The sequence below is a fragment of the Neophocaena asiaeorientalis genome, unplaced genomic scaffold, assembly GCF_003031525.2.
Source record: "Neophocaena asiaeorientalis asiaeorientalis breed wild unplaced genomic scaffold, Neophocaena_asiaeorientalis_V1.1 scaffold45, whole genome shotgun sequence".
Taxonomy (NCBI): Eukaryota; Metazoa; Chordata; class Mammalia; order Artiodactyla; family Phocoenidae; genus Neophocaena; species Neophocaena asiaeorientalis.
Window position 1 is genome coordinate 4,959,593 of NW_020174642.1, and position 24,549 is coordinate 4,984,141.

Genomic DNA, 24,549 nt, shown 5'->3' on the forward strand with positions numbered 1-24,549 from the left:
CTATCCCTATCTACCTACCTATCATCTAGCTATTTATTTGTTCTTTTTTTTTTAAAATAAATTTATTTATTTTATTTTTGGCTGCCCTCTATCTAGCCGACCACAGAAGGGTAGCTTTAGACCTGAGAAATGGTAGGTAAATAATTAGCACCTGAGAGAGTCTGGAGGCTTTCTTTCTCCATGGCCTTGAATAGTTTTTTTTAAGTAATGAGTAATTTGAATTGTTCCTGTTTGTTAATATTAAGGGGCATAACATTTACATCCTCTTCTTTTTCCTCTGTGCCTAGTCTCTAGTAGATGTTCAGTAACTATCTGTGAAATGAATACTTCCTATTTTTGGTTCACTGGCTGTGTTCTCACCATCGCCCTGACCTCTCTACTGAATGGCCCACATCAGCATTTGACGGTTGGTCACTTTCCCTGGGTCTGTCTTTCACTGACATGTATCTAAATCTCTGGCGAGCCCTCCTTCATTTCTTTCTTGGGCTATTTTTCTTCCACCCACCCTTCTGTGTTGATGTTTCCTTTCCCTTTTTCCTCTGTGCATTTCTCAATGGTGAGCTAGTAGATCACCTACCTAAGGCGTCACCTACGGCTTGTATGCTCACATCTCCCAAGCTCTGTCTCTGGCTCACATGGGTCTTCTGAGATCAGAACCTATAGCTGAGAAAGCATTTCCAAATTCAAACACGCTGGTGAGTTTCAACAGAAACTCTACCTCTCTTTATCCTCCACACACACAATTTACTTTAGTGGAAGGTACCACCATCCATTCAAGTCTTTGAAGAGTTTAAATAGCCTCAAAACTGCCTGTTATTTCAAAGTTTGAAAGAATTGTCATTAAACCATCTGAGCATGAGGCTTTTGTGGGGGAACAGTTCACTGACAGCTTTTACAATTTTTACCCAAATTACCGAGTTAGCCTTCCCATCTTTTCTTCAGTCCAATTTCAGTGAGATGTACTTTCCCAGAAGACCATTAACTGGCAAGAGTTGCTAAAAGTATTGTTTTATAATTGCTTCCCATACTTGATCCCGATTTTATGCATTTGTGCTCTCCCATCCCTGTCTTTTTTCTAAAAAGTGATCAAGCTAGTTTGTGGTCTTTTTACTTTGCTTTTCAAAAACCCTAAATCTTGAATTCATTATCAACTCTTCTGTTTCTTTCCCCTTATGTTTTCATTAAGTCTTGTATTAATTTTTCTCATCCCTCCCCCACCCAAATGCTCGATTCATTTTTGCATGAAGTGTTTAAGGATATGATTATTACTTTGCCTTCAACTTTGACCCTATCCCCTGGGGTTTGATATATAATATCCTCATTATTGTAATTTCCTAGATAGTCTGCAGTTCTAGTTTGATTTCCTTTTTGAAACAAGGAAAAACAGACTTTTTTTTTTTAACATTTCCGATAGCTTGGGTATTAATATTTTTTTTCCTTCAACTTTATTATTTTTAGCTTTATTATAGCTTTAGAATGTGGTTCCTATTTCACTTCTTGGAAATTATTGAGGTTTTCTTTGTGATCTAATATACTGTAAAATTGTATAAGTTTGCTATTGTTTTTGAAAAGACAGTGTGCTATATTTTCTCTTTTGTTTCAGGACGAAGAATTAGACATACATGTATAAGATCAACCTTGTTCATCCTATTATTCAGACCATTTATATCCGGTTTTTGTTTTGGGGGGTTTTTTTGCTTTTTTTTGTTTTATTTTGTTTGGTCTTACTTGATGATAGTGAGTTAAAATATCTTGCCATTAATGTGTTTTTGCCAGGTTTTTCCTGTTCGTGAGAAAGATCTTTTCATTGTGGATTATAAAATTCATCATGGTGAAGTGACCCTTATGTATAACTTAGTGAGTTTTCCTTGAATTCAATTTTCTTTGGTTTTAATATTATACACCTTCCCTTGCTTTCTTTTTGTCATCATTTTACTCACCATTTACCTATCATTTTGTTTGTAATTTTATTTTCAGCTTCTCTAAGTCATTTTGTTTTAATACATGGGCATATACTTAGATTTTTAAAATATTTATTTATTTATTTTTGGCTGCATTGGGTCTTTGTTGCTGCACGCAGGCTTTCTCTAGTTGCGGCGAGCAGGGGCTACTCTTTGTGGTGGTGCGAGGGCTTCTCATTGCGGTGGCTTCTCTTGTTGCAGAGCACGAGCTCTAGGCACGAGGGCTTCAGGAGTTGTGGCATGTGGGCTCCAGTAGTTGTGGCACGTGGGCTCAGTAGTGGTGGCTTGTGGGCTCAGTAGTTGTGGCTTACAGCTTCTAGAGCGCAGGCTCAGTAGTGCCTGCTGTGTGTGCCACACAGGCTTAGTTGCTCTGCGGCATGTGGGATCTTCCCGGACCAGGGCTCGAACCCATGTCCCCTGCATTGGTAGGCAGATTCTTAACGACTGTGCCACCAGGGAAGTCTGGATTTTTTCAAATCCAATATGAGAATTCTCACCTTTTAGTAAGGTTATCTGTTTATATTATAAATGATTACATTTAACTGAAAACATATGTGAGTGTATTTTTAATATTTCCTTTCTACTTTTTCTGTTTCTAAACATTTGCTATATTAACATTTTTTTCTCCTTTGAATTTAGAAGGCATATAGTCTGTTTGGGTTCTAGTATTTACCTTTATAACTTTAAATAACTTTAAAGTTATAAAGTAGACTTAAGCCTATTTTTCACAATATATCAATTTCAGTAACACAATCATCCCTCTTTATTTTCTCATATGAAAGATGAGAAAATTAGCGCTTTTGGACCAGCTATTCTCTTCTTCCCCAATTTTATTTGCTTGTTCTGGAGTTATTGTCCTACTTTATACCATTGTCAATTAAAAATAATTAGTTTCCTCTTTTCCAGGAATTAGAATTGTTGTAATTAGAATGTCTGTCTTATTTAGATGTAATTTATGTTGAATAGATTCAAGACTCAAAGCTGATATTTCATCCTATGACTTCCCCACTTCTGAGATATTTATTTTTATTTTAACTCTCAGATTACATTTTCAAGTAAATTTTTTTGCAATTTTATTGAGGTATAATTGGAGTACACCAAACTGCATATATATAAAGTATACAAGATCAGTCTATGTACACACACACACTGTGTGTGATCAAGATGACAACCCTTTCCATCTGAAAAAAAGCAATGCTCAGTACGGAGGACTGACAACCCAAATATCCAATATACAGTTAATTTTGTAGACCTAAAAAATATAGTAGAACAAAATGAGTAGATAAAAAACTAAAAGAATTTTAGTTTTCTAAAAATTTCCTGAAATGAAGGAAAACATACATTTGAACATCAATAGTGTCCTTCATTATTTAGGACAAAAATAATAAAGAACTGTAAACTCTGAGTGAAATTATTGAAAGGGCAAGGTTAAAGGAAATATGGCGAAAATAAAGTTATATACGAAAAGAAAATTAGTCTAACTTCAGGTTTCTCCTTAGCAATTTTAAATGAAAGAAGAAACTGGAGCACTGTCTAATGAGTGTTTTGTTTGAGGGGTTGTGTATGACCCAATTTTCCATACCCAGTCAAGTTATCATTGTTATGACAAGGCAACAGAAATATGTTATCAAATGGTCAAGAATCCATGAATTCTATCATTCATATGGTCTTCTCTAAAATATACTTGACTGAAGCTAACATCATATCAAATGGTGAAAGCTGATTTCTCTGAGATTGGGAATAAAGCAAGGATTCTCACTTTCGACAATTCTATTCAACATTGTTCTGGAGGTTACACACATTGCAATAAAGCAAGAAAAGGACATGGAGGCATGATGATAAGAAGTGACAAAGTATAATTATCCCTGTTTGTATTTTCATATAACATTGTATATGTATAACAATATACAATGTATATGTATACCATATAACAATACATATACAGTGTATATGTATAACATACAACACTGTATAAGTTTAAGGTATACATGTTGATTTGATTTGATACATTTATATATTGCAATATGATTACCACCATAGCTCTAGCTAACACCTCGATCATATCACATAATTGTATTTTTTTGTGTGTGTGGTGAGAACATTAAGATCTGCCTAGAGTTTTCTATAAAGGGAACCATATAGGAGTTACTTGGGGATGAGGGTGGAGAGAGGGATAGATTGCAAAGAGGCATGACTAAATTTTTGGAGATGCTTATTATCTTGATTGTTCAAAAATAATATTGGTGGAATTTCTCTTTCCTGTGTTCCTGAGCACTATTTGAACCTTCCCTTTAGCATTTATTTTGGAATGTGAGATGCTAATAATTTCTATTCTCTGTTTAGATCTTCAGCTGCTTGAGGATTTGGAAGGAGGACCAAGGTTATGTACAGCTGCATTCTGGAAACTCTGGCCCTGTGGTTTCTCTCTGAACTTGTTGACTCTACTGGAAGCTGGGTTGATGTCTTCTCTTGCTCTGTGCATGTGGGGTTACCCTTGGATTTCGGTTTGCTCTTCTGCATTGGTCTGAGCAGTTGAGTTGGAGTGATGCCTTGTAGGCTGGTTTGTAAGATTTTTCTTCTGTCTATTAGCACTTATTTTTATCCAACAGTTGCCACTTGTCTGCAGCTTCCAGATCTTCCTAGTGAGGAAAGGAGGGCATCTTTGGGGAGCTGACATTTGAGAAGGAGCATGAATGAAGGAAAGGAATAAGCCATTTGAAGATTTAGGGAGAGAGCATTCCAGGTAGAAGGAGCAGCAGATAAAGAAGTCCAGAGCTGTGAAAAAAGCTTGATGCTGCTTTAGTTGAGAGCCTTTTCTTTAAGCCTTGATGCTGATCTGCGATGGTAGAACATTCTAAGCAGTCACTCCCTGTTCTTCTCCCCCACAATCCCTGGGAACCTCCAGTCTGAGTGGGCTGGTCCAGCAGGGGACACACACAGCACATGTGGTCTATCTATACAATGGAATATTATTTGGCCATAGAAAGGAATGAAGTTCTGATACATGCCCAATGTGGATGAATCTTGAAGCCATCATGCAATTTCACTTAAATGCAATCATACAATATGTGACCTTTCGTGTCTGGCTTCTTTTACTTAGCATGTTTTCTTTGAGGTTCAACCACATTGAAGCGTGTATTCCTACCTTATTCCTTTTTGTGTCTGAGTAATACTCCACTGTACAAACATACCATATTTTGCTTATCTATTCATCTGTTAATGGACATTTGGATTGTTTCCACATTTTGGCCACTGCGAGTAATGCTGCTATGAACATTCATGTACAAAGATTTGTTTATCTCTTTTCTTTTCTTTTTTTTTTTTGAGTATCTATTTTCAGTTATTTTGGGTGTATACCTAGGAGTGAAATTGCTGGGTCATTATTACATTTTAATTAGAAGGATTCTCTTCTCTTCAAAATGTGTTGGTTACAGTTTTCTGTGGCTTCCTGTAAGATTCCCATCCATCATTTCACACTTTCTCAATTATCCAGTCTCACCTACTTGAACTGCCTTCATAGAACCCATGGACTCTAAGGTGTTTGCTGGTAGAGTTTCTTAATCCTGTAAGACCTGAGCTCTCATACACTGCTTTGGCTTTGCAGTGTCGTATTTCAGGAGTGGAAAAAGTAGATGGCTGGAATGGAAAAAGCACATAAAAGAGGAGGATTGCTATGCCAACGTAGCCTGGCCGACATGGAAGGGCAGACAAGAGACTGAATTTAACTCAAGCTCCAAAGACAGCTTCTGGGCTGAGGCCTCTCCCAAGAATGTTCTTCAGTTGGGTAGGCTACCAAGTGGTGTAGGACCCAAGTAACTCTTGGTGCCCTGTTCCCTCCACACTCAGGTACTTGAAGTTGCTGAGGTAGCAGTCATTTACATGGTAGTATGAATCAATGCTGGTTTGCTGACTTTCCAGGGAGGGACTCATGCCTCCTGCCTTCCCTGCTCCCCTCCAATTAAAACACAGACATATTTTCAGCCTAGGGCTGTGCCAGGTCTCACACACATGACAGTGAATGAGATGGGCAAAATCTCTGTCCTGAAGGACCTGAAATCTAACAGAGGAGTCAAGAAAAAATGCATGTGCAAATTAAGAAAACAATCACACATTCTGAGGAGGCCTTTGAGAGGAGTTCACAGTGTGCTGAGACAGAGACTAACAAGGATATAGGGCTGCTTTGGATGAGGAGCCAGTTATCCTTTCTATATGATCTGGATGTTTTTTCTCTCTGGGAATTTTTTTTAAGGTCTTTGCTTCTTTTACTTTGATGTTCTGAAATTTCATGGGGATGTATCTCATTTAATAGTGTACATTTTCATTTATTCATTCTATGGGACACTTGTTAAGCCCTTTCAAATTTGGAAATTCATGTCTCCCTTCAGTTCCAGGAAATTTTTTTCATCATTGTTTCCCACTCATCCATTTTCTTTATTGCTTTCAGGAACTCCTATTTGTCAGATGTTTGACCTCCTACAATGATGTTTTGTGTCTTTCATACATTTTATACGATGTTTTCTAGTTCATGGTGCCCTTTTGTTTGTATTTTAATCTTTGCTACACTCTGGAACATTTTCTCTACTATATGTTCCAATCCCTCTACTTAAATGTTAAAAATGTAATATTAGAAAATTTTTAACTTGAGAGCCTTTTCCACTTTCTCATCTTTCTCATGGCATTCTGCTGTGATGGATGAAATAACATCCTGAATTCTCTGAGAATAGAGAATACAGATTTTAAAACCTTCTCTTCTCTTCCCTGAACTATCAGTTTTCTCAGGTGTCAGTTTTTTCTCCTTGTTTATCTTTTCTCTCTCTTTCATGCTGCAGACTTTCCTCAAATGTCTGGTGCTTCTCTGAAGTGTAAGGCAATACAGAAACTGGCAGGGAGTGCTACTTACATAAGCTGGGTTTATCGAGAGGAAAGCTTCCCTTTACCCAGATGGAATAGGAAGCTGGTTTTATCCCAAGGACTTCTCAAATGCCTGAAGTAGAAGCTGACACCTACACGACCTGCCTCTTCCCAGGTAATCATTCTCTCCCCAGACAGTTTGTTCATTTGCTTGAGGAGAACCTTCTGTATGTGTGTGGTAGGGCTGGGGGGAGTCAATAAACAAGTAACCCCCTTGCATTTGGCATTTTCACCTCCACTCTCCTCTTCCTCGTCTTCTGCTCTTTGTCGGCCTTCATGTTGAATATCCCTAGGGTCTGCCCTAGGTCAGGTCCATCTTTTTTTCTTTTTTTTTTTTGGCCTATTTTTGTTTAATTTATTTCTTTTAAGACCACCTCCTTGCAATTTCCAGAGAGAAAATACAAAACAAGAAACAGACTTGGTTTCAAATACATAAACAGTGTGCTGGAGTTTAAAGCATTACTGATAACATTGCTCCAAAAGAGTGTCAGCTTACTCCAGGGCGCTTCAGTATTCCTGAGGAATCAACGTGATTGCCCGTTCCCTCCCACTGGGATGTTCTCAGATGTTAAGTCACTGCTGCTGCTCTTTGACATATTTTCCATGTAGAAGATATGGAACCTGCAGCAGCAGGGGGTGGTGGTGGTGGGATGAATTGGGAGATTGGGATTGACATGTATACACTGATGTGTTTAAAATGGATGCCTAATAAGAACCTGCTGTATAAAAAAATAAAAATAAAAGAGGTTAAAATGCCACTTAAATGTATTAAAATGTGTTCAACTGACAAAAAAAAAAAAAAAAAAAAAAAATATATATATATATGGAGCCTGAAAATCATGCTGACAGTTGGAGCAGACCATTCCCAACCCCATTCCAGAACCAAAGGCTAATGGCCACATTCTTCTTTTAAAGAAGGTGAGTGAGAAAACAAGTCCTAAGCCAAAACCAGTACCTATCTTCCCGATGGCATCTGCCAAGCACCGGTCCCACTTCCTGCTGAGCTCTGAATCCGACATGCTCCCCACCCTCAGTTCCAGCTTTCCGGACCGTTGGGCCCTGCGCTCAAACCCCTGGGGCCCTTCTTCTTAACTGTAGACTCTCCACCTGTATTCTCAGCTGTGTCCACCACCACCGTCACACTTGATATCGTCAATCCTTTAACTTTTAGGTGTTCACAGGTAGCGGTATCTCATTGTGGTTGAAACAGAACCAGATTTGATTTTTAAAAAAAGCAAAGGCAGGTGTTATTCTTACGCTTGGGTATTATAGAGCAATTCATAACGCCTACAAAGGTGAATGATGAATTTCATGGCAGAAATATCTATGGAGCTATGGATGGAAAAGAGACCATCCCTCCTGCTGAGAGGGTTGTCTGGGCAGAGGGCGGGGCTCAAGGACTCCCAAGTGCATCACTGGGTCTCTCCTTTCCCACAACCTCTTCACTGTCCCGGGACCCCGCTGCCCATGTTCAGCAAGGTCACAATGAGCTCTTCCCCAAGGCAGGTGCCAGCTTCCCCAGACACCTGGTGAAGCCACTAGACCAAAACTCTCCAGTGATTAAGTCCTGGCTTCTTGCTATTTATTATGCTGGATAGGAAACCTATGCAAATGCTTTATTTTGGAAAAATGCCTGGGCTGACTAAAACAGCCCCAGACCTCCCCCGAGCTGCAGGAGCCCTGGTGGGATGGAAAGCTCGAGCCTGTCAATCATTTACTCAGCAGGGATGGGAGGGTGGCGAGCTATCGAATAGAAAGTCCCTTAGGAGAAAAGAATTAAGGAGTATGTTGTGCTGAGCTTTGCTGGGGCAAAGCTGGCACAGCAAGAGGTGCCATCGTCATCCCAGGTGATCCGCCCCCAGGGGCTGGGTCCTCCCTGATTGACAGGGTGACCTCCACTGGCCTTTCTCAGGCAGGAAATGGGCTGTTTGCTAATGCCTTTCCCCCGCCACACACACCTGTGAAAGCCAGTTGGTGGTACTTTAAAATAATTTACTAGAATGAAATTTCTGTGTTTTTCTTTGGGTACTTGCCCAGAAAATGGCTTTGTGCTTTTTGATTCAAGAAAAGGCTTCAAATATTACAGGACCTCAGATTTCAATCTCTCTCTCTCTCTCTCTCTCTCTCTCTCTCTCTCTCTCACAGACTCAGACACACCACACACACACGCACACACACACACACACACACACACACACTCCTGTGTCTCTTGGGTGGGAGTGAGGGTACTATAACAGAAGCGAGGTGGCTTTCCCTTTTAATCCTCGAAGTCTTAGTTAAACCTGTTTCCCTCACTTGTCCCCAACTCCAGCCCCTCCACCGGGACATCCTCATCTTGCTGCCCCCGCTCCCCACACTGACTGTTCAGCCTCAGAGCATTGCCAGCTCGAATCTCATTTGTCTGAAATGGACATTTCCTGAATAAGAAACGTGTGATGGGTTTGCCTTTGCTGTCGGCCTACTTTGGTTTAGCAAGCTGCCTCTCCATCCCTCCTGTGAGAGGACCAAGTAAACCGCAGCTAGTGGTCCCTGGCCTGAAACCCACGACTTGGGTATCAGGTGCCTGGTGCTTCTCCGGCCACCGGGAGGAGCTCCCTGTTCGGTTTATCACTGATGGGAACAGTGCCTTTGGGGTGTTAAAAGGAAAGCCACAGGCCCCAGATAGCATCACTTGTGCTAAAAGCCCATGATACCAAAGCTGGTCAGCACCATCACGTGGGTCCTCTTCATTCCCCTCAAACCCTCCCCAGAGGAAGAAGAGGCAATCTGTGTGATCAAACCCTTGTCATCCAATGCTCTGTGGTGACCTAAATGGGAAGGAAATCCAAAAAAAGAGGGGATATATGTATATGTATAGCTGATTCACTTTGCTGTATGGTAGAAACTAACGCAACATTGTAAAGCAACTATATTCCAATAAAAATAAAAAACCCACAAACCCTTGTCATCGCCCCCCCACAAAGATACACTGACTTAAAAAGAATCCTTTCTTTTCTGTTGCTAATAGCTCCCTCACTCCATCCTTCTTCCTGTAAAAGCCTTCCATTATGTACAGTCCCTCTGAGCATGCTTCTAGTTGCTAGCTGGGATGCTGCCTAACTCATGAATCGCCTAATAAAACCGATTAGATCTTTCAAATTTACTCGGTTGGATTTTGGTTTTTGACAGGAGAGGTACAATTCACCCCCTCAGGGCACTGAGATGGCGCTTCCTGCGCAAATGACAGAAGTTCCAGGTTTATCACTGTCTTCATCGGACACATAGAGGAAGGGATGTTCTGAGAGTTAACGGAGGACCCGGGCTTCTGCTGCCTTTAGGAATGGGGCTCAGTTTCACCCTGCAGTCCCCACCCCAGATGTACACACTTAACAACCTCTGGGTCCCCGGGGAGCAATGAGGGATTATTTTAATGAACTCTCGCTTACATGCAGAAGGAAAATTGAACTTCCGGTCGCATGAATGTCTTCTCATCCTCAGGGGGCTTTAAGTGTCTTCAAGTCACCTGAGCAAGTTGCTTTACTTTTTTTTTTTTTTTTTGGTATTTCAACCCTAGTAACTTTGAAAATTACAGATATTTTCACATCAAATTAAAATTCTTGCAAATTTCTTAAAATATCCTTTATGCTTATTATTGCTTTGAAATTGCAGTATTTATTAGACTTCCCCTGCTGGATAATGTCATTTTGTGCCTTAGTAAAGGAGCACAAATATTACTATACCATCGTTTTGAAATATTTCGATAACACATTTCAGTATAATGGTTTCCTCTTGAAATCGTACACATTTACCTTTTTCCCTTTATATGAAAAGTACTAATCTGAGGTGAGTCCATAATCACCACACCTCTCTAGGGGTGCATAGTATAAACCTCGGCGAGAAGACCCCGTTCTATTTTCCAAGGAAAAATCTGTAACTAGGGTTGTCTTAATGTTTACGCAGAAAGAGCAGGAACATGCATGTTTTTCTGTAAGCGTTATTGCGACCTTACAGACCGGAAATGAGAATTTTCTAATGTGTGTTAGTTTCCCTGCCCAGCAGTCTACTCCGTCCATGGAGCAGTCCTCAGCCAGTGCCTTTCTTTCCGAAGCCCCATTTCCTCATCTGTTCAATGCAGCTGCTGATACTGCCTAAGTTACTGGGAAGGTAGAAAGAGGTGACTGAACACCGCTCCCTTCTCCTCGGCTTCCAGAACCTCCCAGTTTGGTCCTCCTTGCTCACGGGGTGTTCCTCTTCTGGTTGCCTTGCTGGACACCCCCATCCTCCCAGCCTCGAATGTGAAACCCTCAGCAGCCCTTGGCTTATCTGTGTTCACGTCCCCTGAGACCCTTTCTAGCTGCATGGCTAACTGTGTCCTGGGCTGAGGCTCCCACATTAATCTGTCCCTCAACTCCAGCTTCACACATCTAAGGGCCCCGATCGCCATCTCCACCTGAGGCGGCTCAGACCAAACACATGGAAAACAAACAAAATCTACCTTACCAGAACACTTTCTTTCCAGAATCTCCTTCTTTCGGAAGACGGCGAACCCATTCTTCCAGTTGATCCAGTCCCAAATCTTGGCATCAACATTTAAGCCTCTTTCTTTTTGTACCCCACAACCAAGCCATCGGTAAATTTGATCAACTCTACCTTCAGGCACGTCCCAACCTCTTCCCACCTCCACGGCTGCCTCTTAGTCCAGATCTCCATCTCATGCCCGACTGCCACCATCCACGCTGTTCCCTCTACCTGGAAGCAAACAAGCACAGAGGGTCCACGGCAGGGAGGAGCAGGGAGGCATGTGGCAACGCTCTGGGGCTTTGGGGCTGGGCATTTAGGGTGCAGATCCTGGCCCCATCTTTGGTTTATAACTATCAAGTAATGGACTATTATACAAATGATGAATGTGCCGTAGTTTTCAAATTATTTCCACTTAGGGCAACAGTGACTGCTACGAAAGTAGGATTCTCTGGGGGATTTCAGAGCCTTTTGATTTCAAAAGACTTAACCCAGGAAAGCAATCAGGGTGTCTTATCCAAGAAGGGGGACGTTCTGGTGCTTTGAGTGTAGGAGAGGCGTGGATCCGTTTCAGGAAGTGGCTTCCCAGAGACTGAGCCTGGGACTAAGGGTTCCTCAGGGTAGAAGTGCCCATTCACACACACGGCCTGGGAGGGGCTGGGGCATGACATGGGTGACTGTGAGGGTGGTGGGCTGTGGCCTGGGAGCAGCATCAGGGGCCCCAGGCCGTGAAGGAACCAGCACCTGGCAGTCAGCAGGTAACCAGAGTGACCCCAAGGACTAAAGGCTGGGCCTCACCCCTTCCCCAAGTCCAGGGCCTCCATTCGTGCTGGGGCCCGGAGCCCTCCTAAATGCTGGGGAGGGAACAAGAAAACGTGGCTGGCTTTAGACCTCTGGATCAGAGCCAAATTGGATTTGATTTAGGGAAGCAAAGACATACAGCATTCTTTATCCCGTGAGGATCATGTTGTAATTTACATTCATGACAACAGTTTCCTGGAAAACATCAGAAGCTGACTCATGTTTCCTTTTTATTTTGAAATTTGGGGTTACATGTTGTACCTCGAAAGGAGACCATACTTTGTTCAAAACAGCCTTAGTCCCAAAGAGATGGGCAGAGGCAGGCATCTACCTGATGGCCCTGGTGATTGTAATGTGATGAAGAAGGGGATCACAGGACCTGAGCTCTTGTCTTAGGGGTGAATGAGAGCAAAAGAGCCAGAGGAAACTGGGAACAGCGTTCTTACACCCTATATCTTGAAGGAGGGAATGAACGTCTTATTTGGAATCTACTTCCTACAGTTGGTGGGCCAGCTGTAGGTCAGAGCCATCCGTGTGTCACTTCCTGTGTGTCACTTCCTGCTTTCTATGGGGATTCAAACTTGGACCTATGGGTCTGATATCACATTTCCTCTAATCCAGCCAGAACCCAGTTAACAGAAGCTTTGTGGAGTGATGGTTCTAGAAAGAACTAAATATGGTCATGAAACAATTCACTTAACTATTTGGAAATAGTCTGGACATGAAATTAATTAGCTTATAGGTCATGCTTCTACTTGAGTGAATGTATTTCCTCCCTGCTTACCTGTCTGGGTTCAAATCCTGGGTCTTTTGCTCACTAGCTCTGTGACCCTGGGCAAATAATTTAATCTCTATGCACTTTGATTTCCTCCTTTGTAAAATGGGGTTAAAACGAGTATTTATCTCATTGGGTTCTCATGTATCTCTTTGGACCAAATTAGTAAGTAAAAGGTATTCCTGGAACATAGTAAGTGCTTAGTAAATTGTAATCACTATTATTATTAGTCTTTCACCTGAGTAGGAGACAGGAACATACTTTACTTTAGTAGTGACAGAATTCAGAGAAAGAGTTTGATAAGAGCTATTTTAGAAAGAAATAATGCCATTTGCAGCAACACGGATGGGCCTAGAGATTATCATACCAAGTGAAGTAGGTCAGACAAAGACAAATATTATACAATGTCACTTCTACGTGGAATCTAAAAAAAAATACAAACAAATCTATATACAAAACAGACTCACAGACACAGAAAACAAACTTATGGTTATCAAAGTGAAGGGGGGAGACAAATTAGGAGTTTGGGGTTAACAGATACAAACTACGATACGTAAAATAGATAAGCAACAAGGATTTACTGTATAGCACAGGGAACTATGTTCAATATCTTATAATAACCCATAGTGGAAAATAATCTGAAAAAAATATAACTGAATCACTTTGCTAGACACCTGAAACTAATAAAATATTGTAAATCAACTATACTTCAAATTTTAAAAAGCTATTTTATCTTTAAATTTGTAATCGGTCTATTAACTAGAATAACTTCACTAAACACATTCTAGATTGTGACCATCAAGTAAGGACTGACAGAATATCATTTCGTTTTAAGAAGCTTTTGTTTCTCTTCTTTATAGATTCAGATTTGTTTTTATAATTTAAAGAGTAGGTTAAAATTGCTTGTTTCATCATAAATAAATGATGACCTTTCTGATCTAAATCCCTGACCTAAATAGGATGGCACATCCCAGCCCTCTTAGCTTCTGCGGGGCTAGACAGAGGCTAAAACGTGTGGTACCCCCTCCTTCCAAACAGAAGCGGCCCCTGTTGCTTGGGGTCTAGAGGTCAGCACAAAATAGAAAAGAAATATGTATGTGTAGGATTGTTCCTTAAACCCTGACTTTTCAATGTTGCTAGAAGATTCTCCTGTTGCTAGATCTCATCAATGGTGCAGTTTATGAGGTGTAACTGGTGAGGCTTAAAGGAATCAGAAGAGGATCGTGGGGTGTACGCACATTACTGGTGAGAGCCTCTGCCTACGTGGGAAGCACGTAGCAGCTGGGCTTCTTGTCACCATCTCGGTGGCCCGGAGGACCCGGTCAGGGGGAGGCATGAAGTCAGGGGAGATCAAGCAACTTCCAGCCTTGCTGGATCCAGAGTTGCAGGGCTGAGGCCCGTCTGACCTCCTAATCCTTGCCCGGGAGCCTCCCCTTCCACCTCCCTGATCCCCGGGGGCCAGAGTCTCACCAGGCCACGCCACGCCAGTAAGCCCAGCCACGTGTGGCTAACCCTCTGTGGCTGGCTTCCCTGCAGACAGTGACAGATGGAGCCCTTGGTGGTCCTATTCTAAGACCCCTTGAGAATGGTGGGGCTTCACGTAGCAGACCTCGGACTCAGCCCTTCCACACGGCAGGGTTATTTCCTTCCGTGTTCACAGCCTGAGGCTGGGGCAGAGGCATGACAGACGCCCTGGGCTAACGGGGGAGCAGCGTGTGTGTGTGTGTGTGTGTGTCAGATTTAGATCACAGCCCCGAAAGCAACATCAGTGTCCTTAAAGAGGTCAGGCCTCACCTGGCCCTCGCAGCAGTTCTTTCCAGCTCAAGGAGCAGTGAGCAGCCCTTGTACCTGCTCTGATGTCAGCTGCCATCATACTTCTATTCCCAGAAAAGAAGCCAGTGACATTCTGTGCTTCGGGTGAGCAGCCTTCCTAACTGGGCCTCTTGTCAATGCCTGGAGAGCCAAGCGAACAGGCGTGTCTCACTTTGCCTTTTTTTTCTTCTGACTTTTGCTGCCTCGCTAGTGGGGGCCAACTGCTCACCGGTCGAAAATGACATTGTCCTTCTTTTGCGGCGTATGGCAATTATCTCTTTTTCAAGGAAGCCCTGTACTCCCTGCCTTGCCTCTGAGATGGAGCCAGGATAGGGCGACAGTTTTTGGTGACGTTGCTCCAGCATCTTCTGGATGAACATCCGCCCAGCCCTCCTCTGATTTTCCTGTCCTGGGTGGGCGGAGCCCGGAGGTGTGCTGACTATGGTTACCAGCATCTTAGCAGACAAGAAGAAGGGTCTGGAAACAGACACGGATATTGTCAGTTTCAGAGACAACCTCATCCAAAAGGTTTATTCCTGGCTTGCAAACAAACCCCACTGACCAAACTCCCAAGTCGCTTTTTATTCACCTGTCATTAAATCACCCACAGAAATACATATAATAAATACAAAATCAGGAAGGATTTTTTTTTTTTTTTTAGTCTTTGGTATGTAGCGCTTTTCTCCTCAACTTCTTTCCCCGCCTTCCCTTCATCCTAAGCCCATTTCCTCAGGTTCACATTATTCCTTTGGACACCAAAGCAGCCCAGAAGTAAACTTGGTGCCCGGACCTTGAAGCGGTCGGCAGCCTGGGTCCCGGCGCCTCTTGGGGGCCTGGGGAGGGACAGGCCGTGGGGACTCACACATAGTCGTTCAGCCTGTACCCGTTGTGCGAGGCCGAGGTGGCCGACGGGGCCCGATTGTCCTTGTAGGCGTCGGGGGGCCGGTAGGAGGGCGCGGTGGCCGTGCCGGACCGGGGCTGAGCCTGGTAGGGCCTGGAGGGCGCCTCGTCCTGGCAGGCCAGGAGGAGCAGCGTGCCGCCGATGAGCGACAGGGACGAGGAGATGAAGCCGAGGTACAGGGCCTGCCCGATCTCGAACTTCATGCCGCTGGGCAGCAGCGGGTTGTAGAAGTTCTGCACCACGTCGTTGGTGGTCCAGGAGACGGCCACCATGCAGAGCAGGCCGGCCAGGATGAAGAACACTCCGCCCAGCACGGCGAACGTGGTCTTGGCGGGGGTGCCCTTGGCGCAGCGCGTGCACTTCATGCCGACCACGGCGCAGGCGCAGGCCACGCCCGACAGCAGGCAGGAGATGACCATGAGCGCGCGGGCCGCCTGCAGGTCGCGGGGCAGCGCCAGCAGCGAGCGGTAGATCTGGCACTGGTAGATGCCCGTGCTGTGCCACACGCACTCCATCCACAGCCCCTTCAGGTAGGACACGGCCGTCAGGATGTTGGTGCCCACGTGCGCCGTCCGGCGCCAGTGCGGCAGGATGGTGGTGATGAGTGTACCCACCATGCCCAGGAAGCTGAGCAGGAAGCCCATGAGCTGCACGGCTGCGCTGGCCATGACCTTGCTGGCGGTTGCCGCTCGCTCAGGCGCCCGCAGGAGTCCTAATGAAGCCGGGAGGCGGGGCGGGGGGAGAGGAAACGGGTTAACGATTATCTCGATGCATTTATTTCTGCCGCCGAAACGGCGATTTCCATAGGCAGTTGGTACCACGATTAACATGTTTTTAAAAGTAGTTTCTGAGACTTGATTGGGTGAACGAACGAGCGGCTCGCCTAAGACGCTTTCCCTGGAAGGCCAGAGCTAGGAGGGGTGACAGCCGACATCTGGCTGGGCTGTGCTTTCCCGGGACCCCAGGGAAGGACACTCCAGAGACCCCACTTCTCTCAGTACTTACCAACCCCATGTGGGAAGTTTTGTCTTGTGTCTACCCTCAGACACTGCTGCATTTGAGTCTCACTTCATTCTGTTTGATCAGTAATCACTAAGGTTGTTAAATCAACAAATGGACCGGCAGGTCTTAAGGCGTATGCTGTTTATGACTTAGAAGATAGCTTAGACTGCCTGTCAGGATGAAACATTTTCTGAAAGTGGGAGACTTCCCTATGTGCTCATAGGAGGGGGTTTGGCACCATAGGCGGGTCAGACGCTGCCTTCCAGAATCCCAGATGTGACCTTAGAGATTATCCACTGACGCCAGGGGAGAGGAATGACCAAGGTCATCAACTCCTTAGGTGCTGCAGCCAGGACCACGAACCAGTGACCCTCCCCTGCGGGCCGGGTACCTCCTCTCACACCACTCTGAAGAGGGGTGGGCTTATTACAAGACAGGCTGCTACTGAACATTGTAACCATGGCAAAATCTCAAACACTTCTTGGGGAAAAGGACCCAGCACGTATGTGGTGTGTAGTGCCAGGCGTATCGGGGATACTCGGGAAATATTGGGAGGGGGGAAGGAGAGAGTCGGGGAGTGGGGGAGGGAGGAAAGGAGGATGGAAGGGGGAGAGGAAGGAAGGGGGAAAGGAAGGGAGACCAGAACTGCCCGAGTGGACACCACTAGCTCCTCTCTGCTGCTGGGAGCAGAGTAAGGGGCAGAAGAAGAGAATCCCACCCTCTGCGTGACTCGGGGCCTCTCTGTCTTCAAAACAAGGGAGCTGGGGGCTTCCCTGGGGCGCAGTGGTTGAGAGTCCGCCTGCCGGTGCAGGGGACACGGGTTTGTGCCCCGGTCCGGGAGGATCCCACATGCCGCAGAGCGGCTGGGCCCGCGCGTCCGGAGCCTGTGCTCCGCAACGGGAGAGGCCACAACAGTGAGAGGCCCGCGTACCACAAAAAAACAAACAAACGAGGGAGCTGGACTTCGTGGCCCCAGAGTGTCTTCTGATTCTGAAGGGAGGAAAAGGGAAGCTTCTCTGCTGGTGCCAAGTCACTTCAGCGACCCAAACTGGTGAGAGTTCGCAAGGCAAAACCCACTTCTTCCTTCTTTCTCGGAGCAGTGTTCAGCAGTTAAGCACAGGAAGGGCTGCAGGTAGCCACAGTGGGCCGGGAGGGCGTCGCCCAATGCAGATTCTCCTGCGAGCGGTTTTTGGGGTGCCCCAGGCCCTCTTGGCTTTAATCCTGGGTCCACTGTAAAGAAATCTCCCACTAAATCACGATGAGGGATTTGGTGAGTAACGGGTGATGCTTCCATTGGAGGCATTGGAGATCATCTTTAGATCTGTCCGGCTTAACAGACAAACGAGATACCGGTGAGACAGCGTGGTGCTGGACAGGACATCAGTGGTCTGGGGGGTGGGGGACGAGCTCGGGGGTGTTGCTGATGCTAAAAATGACCGTTTGCTCAGGACCCTGCGTTCTTCACTCACACCTCCAGCTGATCGGCCACATGCGTCTTGCGAAGCTGTCTTTCCTTAGGAAGCCTTCTTCCCTCCATTCAGCAAGCAGTCAGTGCAGGTGCTGGGCTTGCGGGGCGGGGCAGCGGGGGGAGACCCCACAGTCCCTGCTGCCCAGGGAGGGGCAACTGTCCTGTGGTCACCGCCGGGCAGACGGCGGGGCCCACAGAGCGGGCCGCTCTGATGTGCGGCACCAGAGCTGCCACCGCCCAACTCCTGGATGCACTGGGCATCCGAGCAGAGCTGACACCGAAAGCGCCAGTTTACTGGGCCTGAATGATGTTCGGCCCTAGGCTGAGCGCTCACACGTGCCTCCCAGTTTATTCCCCACAGCTACCCAGTGAAGCAGCAGCTGTTACCTCCCCTGTTTTCCACGTGGGGAAACTGGGTGCAGGGGTGAAGTTTCTTTTTCTGGCCTGGCTAGTATTTTCCCCGGTTAATCCTTCCTTTCCGAACGCAGTAGGACTGAAGTTAGCGTGAGGGCCTAGGGGTGGGGTCCTCGGTGTATCCTGGGGAAGTTGACTCTCCCCCCCGAAGATGTCCTTTTACAGCGGTTCAGGTGGCCAGGGTGAGGGACTTTCAGTGCTGAAATTGGGACAGTCCCAGGAAAACCAGGACGGTCGGTTCCTCCAGGGAGCGTGGAGCTGCGGATTTCTCCAGGTGGCCTCTGAGATCCTTTCAGTAACGCCTGAAGGCCACTTCCAGCCTGGTGGCCCTGCTGTCTGTCCCTGGCCGGGGCCTTCTGAGGCCCCCTCACAGCTCTTGCTTGTCAAGGTCAATCATTAAGCCCACTGAGCCTAAAGAATGTGGCATAAAAGCTAAGCCTGCTGACCCCATTAGTCTAGGGAAGTGGACCAGAAGTTTATTGGTTGTCTAAATATTTATGGAGAACAACTGCTGCTAATTTTAGAAACCATTAGGTTGCTATATTTAAACTTGTGCTTGAAGGATTTGCTAATTTAAGAAGTGAGCGTTAATGAGCCCCCAACTCCCAGACCCCAGCCCCCCACCCCTTTCCCCCTAGTTACCAGCAGCTGCTACTGGTATTAGGTCATAATTCAACTTCCCAGCAACCACTTTTCACTTTGGGGCCATTCGATGGAAAAACAACCTCAAGCGAACCAATCTCCTTGGAAACCACATAAAACTCATCGCTGATGCTTCGGAAGGAACTTGCCCAAGCATGGCCTCCAGCAGGGGCAGCGCTTGGAGGGTCCAGCTGGCCTGCAGTTGGCTTTGTCCACGGGCTGCCCTTTTCCTGCAGACGTGCGTGTGCTCGTGGAAACATTTGCTAGAGAGATGGGCGTCCAAGACAAATATGGGTCTAAGAATCAGGGTCCAAAAAAAGACCTCGACAGGCTGGGTGGGTGGGGCTGCGTGTAACAAGACGACGCATTGCAGGAATGGACATTGGGCCTTGTGTTTGGGTTCACAGAGCCCCCGAAGCACGCTCCAGGGTGGGCAGTGTATGGCTGTCACACCTGTGAGCAGAATTTAGGGCAGTCCTTCCCAGTGACTGCTTCTCAGGACGCCATGCTGGCAGGAAGTCTCGTGGAAGACAGAAATGCCAGCTAGGTTGGAGAAAATCGGGTAACTGTAGGACTTCTCATCGCTGGTAATATGCAAACATAATTGGGAATCTCCCAGAAAAGTCTCGCATGTGGCATCTCCTAAGCTTATTTGACTGGAGACGTCCTCCCCCAACCTTGCCAAAGGACAGCTTAAAGTCAAATCACTTTGGCAAGTGGACTTAGAGGATGGAAGTCTGTTGCAAGTTTAATGGAGCAATGATGAGATAGGGTTGATTAATAAAAAAAAAAAAAAGGTAATTTTGATTTTGAGGAGGGTTGAATGAGCGCGAGTAGGACGGCCAGCAAGATGCTCTGATGTGCCCCCAGTAGAGTCTCAGCAAACCCCGGGCTGTAAACTAATGTGAAAATCTGTGAAGGGCAGCTGTGAAAAGCACCAGGGCTGCTGTGGCCCCCTTACACTGGATCTGGTTTTATGAGCACCAGATCTGAAAGGCGAGGGTTTTTTTTTTCCATATAAACTTTTATGTTGTCTCCTTCCTCTGTTATCCATGAGCTACATTTTTTTAAAGGAAGGAATTCAAAACAAACAAAACAAAACAAAGAAAACGAGGCAGGAACCCAGAGCACATGGTGGATTTTCTTCCAGCCTGCCTGGACCCCAGCTGTGTCAACTTTGGAGCTTTGCCTCTGAATTAGGCATCATTTCAACAGCAGTGGCCGGTGGGGAGAGCCTCACCGGGATGGGGGACAGATGGGTTGTTTGCCCGAGCCCAGCTCCTGCTTCTCTACTGCCCCGTGTCCCTCGGCCCCTACAATGAAGAGCTCTGCTATGGACACGTGTGTCCTTTGTCTTTTCCACACACACTGCTGAATGGAATGTCAGCCCCGGGGCAGGAGCAGGTTGTACCTTGAGAGACAGGGCCCCAGCCAGGTGTGTGGAAGGTTCTATACCCACAACCACCTGGGCAGAAGAGTTGGATGATTTGGCCTCTCGAACCTCATTTCAGCTTCTGACCAGCCTGCAGTTGGAGTGGATTTAGAGCCGGTTGAGAATGGGCCATCCCATGTATGGCTGCCCCACGGCCTCCTGACACGTGTTGGATCCACTGTGGAGACAGCTGGGACTTTGTTTCCTAGAGCTTTATCGGAAAAATGAAGAGCTGCCTTTTTTTTTTTTTTGCGGTACACGGACCTCTCACTGTTGTGGCCTCTCCCGTTGCGCAGCACAGGCTCCAGACGCGCAGGCTCAGCGGTCATGGCTCACGGGCCCAGCCGCTCCGCGGCACGTGGGATCTTCCCGGACCGGTGCACGAATTTGTGTCCCCTGCATCGGCAGGCGGACTCCCAACCACTGCGCCACCAGCAAAGCCCAAGAGCTGCATTTTAAGGAAGATGGTCATTGGACTTTGAAAGAATGCAGAGTTGCCTCAACTTTGATGTTCAACAATTGAAGAAAATGTCTGGTTCAAAAAGTTGTAATGCTGAGAGGGATAGATCAGGAGTTTGGGATTGACGTGTATACACTGCTATATTTAAAAAAGATGACCAACGAGGGTCTACTGTCTAGCACGGGGAACTCTGCTCCACACTCTGTAATAATCTAAATGGGAAAAGAATTTGAAAAAGAATAGATACATGTATATGTATAACTGAATCACTTGGCCGAACACCTGAAACTAACACAATATTATTAATCAACTCTACTCCAGTATAAAATAAAAAATGTCACCAAAACCTGTCATGTCCTCCTTGTCGCCCCATTATATCAGTAGTTCAGATATTTCATAAATGCTAGACCTTGGGAACTAAGGATAAACTCAAGGGAGATTTGGGTTCATCTAAATGAGCTACGTTACCAACACTACCCAACAGGAGAAAAGAAAAAAGGACCTTTATGCTCTATCAGTAAAGGATAACTCCAGCCAGTAATTCCTAAATGACATGTGTACAAAGTGAGTGGATCTCTTTCCTAGAAGCTTAGGTATACTCCAGAGGTGCTATTTTAGTACATCTTTTTATACAAATATATAAGAATTATGACAAAGTGATCAAGTAATACCTTGGAAAAACCATTTCGTATTCATTTAGGATGGGCTGGACTGTGGGTCTTTTGGCTCTAAAAATGAAGTTTCCTTCCATATTATTCCAAGCTTTCTGTAACGTTCCTTGGGTTATTTTTCAGGCTGGCGGGCATCTGTATTTTAAATTTATGAGGACTTCTATGCCATCTACACACGGTGTGGAAGAACTGCAGTCTTTCCATGAGGCGGAGACAGAAAGACTATATAATTAACTTATTACTGCCATGGTAGTTGGGGCTTGCTAATATTATTCAGGAAAACCAATGTGAGATATCTTGTACAAATCATATAGAAATGACGATTTATAGGTTAAAACTTCCCCTCTACTTTGGATGAGTAAAGAAAAATCTATTTCTCATCACAAGAGCTGGTTTGGGGAAAAGCCTGTGTTAATACTGTATGAAAACCATGGTATGTGGTTAACTGCTTGCAGAGGCTGTTTTCAACTCAACGAGATTGAACCAACTATTGATTTAGTGAAAACTACAAGCTTAAGTTACCACGACCATAAAAATTCTAAACCATTTCCCAGGAGGCATTATCTCTCTAATTTCAACTCACCAGAATTTCATTCAAATCCATTAAAAATGCAGTAGATCAACATGTTAAAATGAAATGATTGAATTTCATTGAATAAAAAACCCTGGTGCCTTTGCATACGTGTTTTTTCTGACAAGATAGCTGTGTAAATTTGCTTTGCTATGTTGTTTTCATTTTTCAGGGGACAGGTGACTAAAAATCTGTGCAAGAAAAATATTAGAAAAGCAAAAAACACCCCATAGGTTGTAAGGTTTTTTTCAAAAGTGTTAAATGATGATTAGATGACTAATAGTTAAAGTGTTCTCTAGGAAGTCTTTATATAAGGGATGCAACGGGTTGAATTGTGTCTCTCCAAAAATGTATGTTGAGATCATAACCCCTAATGCCTCAGAAAGTGACCTTATTATTTGGAAATAGGGTCACCGCAGAGGTAATTTTTAGTTAAGATGAGGGCATACTGGAGTAGGGTATATCGCTAAACCGATAAGACTGGTGTGTTTATAGAAGACGGCTATGTGAAGACAAAGACATAGGGAAGACACCATATGAAGACGGAGGCAGAGATTGGAGTGATGCTGCTACAGGCCAACGAGTGCCAAGGAGGGCCAGCAGCCACCAGAAGCTAGGAGAGAAGCCCGGAACAGATGGTTCCTCACGGCCCTCAGAAGGAACCAATCCTGATGACCCCTTGATTTTGGACCTCTGGCCCCTAGAACTGTGAGAGAACACATTTCTATTGTTCTAAGTCACCTAGTTTGCGGTGCTTTGCTATGGCAGCCCTAGTAAACCAATGCAGGGGATCACTGAATGGTGGCCTAGGGGAGTACAGAAAAAAACACTCATGTCTGAACATGAGAAGTGCGTTCCCTTCCAGAGCAGGCACTGAGCATGGTCTGATGGCTTCACATCCGCCACAGAAAACAGCAAGGCATCGGTCAGCTGCATGTCTGAAAGTGTGGAGGATAGAATCCAGGGAGAGGGAGAGAACACAGGGAAAGAAGAATTTGGAAGGCCTTCTGTAGCTGTAAAAACTCAAGAGCGAGTGCCAACTACAGTAAGTAACCCATACGGTGATCAGATGACTCAGCTTCTCCAGACTGGAAAAGTGTATGAATCCACCGATCCCCCAAAGGGTTTGAGGGGCTCAGTTCTCCACTTTGTATGTAATTGTCTGGGGTGCATCCAGAGACATGGCAGACCTTTTCAGGCTGGATGTCTGGTTTTCTTAAATCAACATGTTTTGGTTTCACAGACCATAAAAACCCAAATTTGGGGTGCCGGCAGGTTTGGATAAGACAACTCAGATGGTTGCCCAGGCTTTCCCTTGGAAATCCAGTAGAGCTCAGTGGGACCTCCCTTTAGGACTTACATCAAAACAGAAATGAAGTAACAGGACATTGTCTCAGCTGGGCTGGAAACCCCCATGAACAAGATGACTATCTGATGGATTTTGTAAGCCTGTGAAAATGATTTATTTGAGCACTGAACTGGGATTATATAGCAGTGACTAAAAATATGGTGTCAAATGAAAACATAAGACTGAGACTTACAAATGCTAAATAAAATACAGCTAAAAAATGATGTTTAATGCTCATTCTCTGTAAATTTAGCCTTTCAAGCCCAGGTGCACAGAAGCTGTGAGTTATTAATGATAAGGATAAAAACAATCACAGCTAAATGTTCTGAGTGTTTGTGATATGCCAGACCTGTGCTAAGTGCTTCCACTGGCGCTAACTTATTTAATCCTTCAACAGATCTACGATGTGCATGTCGTTGTCCTTGTTTACAGACGGAGGAACTGAGGCTTAGAGAGGTTAAGTAACTTGTCCAAGGTCACACCTGGGCTGAACCAGGGATCCTAATAGGAGAGTCCTGTGATCACCCAGGTGAGAGATGCTGGCAGTGACAAAGGTAGATGCTGAGAAGAGGTTGGTTTCCAGATACATTTGGAAGTGAGACAGGTAGGGTTTGCTGATGGCTTAGCTGTGGGGTGTGAGAGACAGGGGTCAATCATGGCTCCAAGGTCTTGGGCAACTGGAGGAATGGAGTTGCCATTTATTGAGGGTGAAGACAGTGGGACGTGGGAGGATCTGGGTTTGGAGGGTGAGGGCAGACAAGAGGAGTTTTGTTTTAGACATGCTGGGTTGAGATGGCTATCCCCACCCAGGGTGGGGAGGGGGATACTGTGGTTGGATGTATAAGTGCAGAGTTTGGGGACGGCACAGAAGTGGAGAAGTCCA

At 45.3% G+C, this 24,549-nt stretch overlaps 2 protein-coding genes across 3 annotated transcripts; both read right to left on the reverse strand.

Moving 5' to 3' along the window:
* Positions 1 to 7,445: 7,445 nt before the first annotated feature.
* LOC112408697 (MICOS complex subunit MIC10-like) lies at positions 7,446 to 7,891 on the reverse strand. Its single transcript, XM_024758450.1, has 2 exons — positions 7,703 to 7,891; positions 7,446 to 7,493 (listed from the first exon to the last, which is right to left on the reverse strand). The coding sequence occupies exons 1-2, from the start codon at positions 7,889 to 7,891 to the stop codon at positions 7,446 to 7,448; spliced, it is 237 nt and encodes a 78-aa protein (XP_024614218.1).
* Positions 7,892 to 13,685: 5,794 nt separating this feature from the next.
* Positions 13,686 to 16,440, reverse strand: CLDN14 (claudin 14). 2 transcript variants are annotated; one of them, XM_024758287.1, is made up of 2 exons: positions 15,620 to 16,334; positions 13,686 to 15,234 (listed from the first exon to the last, which is right to left on the reverse strand). In XM_024758287.1, the coding sequence occupies exons 1-2, from the start codon at positions 16,324 to 16,326 to the stop codon at positions 14,892 to 14,894; spliced, it is 1,050 nt and encodes a 349-aa protein (XP_024614055.1). In that variant the 5' UTR covers positions 16,327 to 16,334; the 3' UTR covers positions 13,686 to 14,891. The 2 variants fall into 2 exon arrangements, with proteins under 2 accessions (XP_024614055.1, XP_024614056.1); XM_024758288.1 differs by having other exon boundaries at positions 15,143 to 16,440.
* Between the last annotated feature and the right edge of the window lie 8,109 nt (positions 16,441 to 24,549).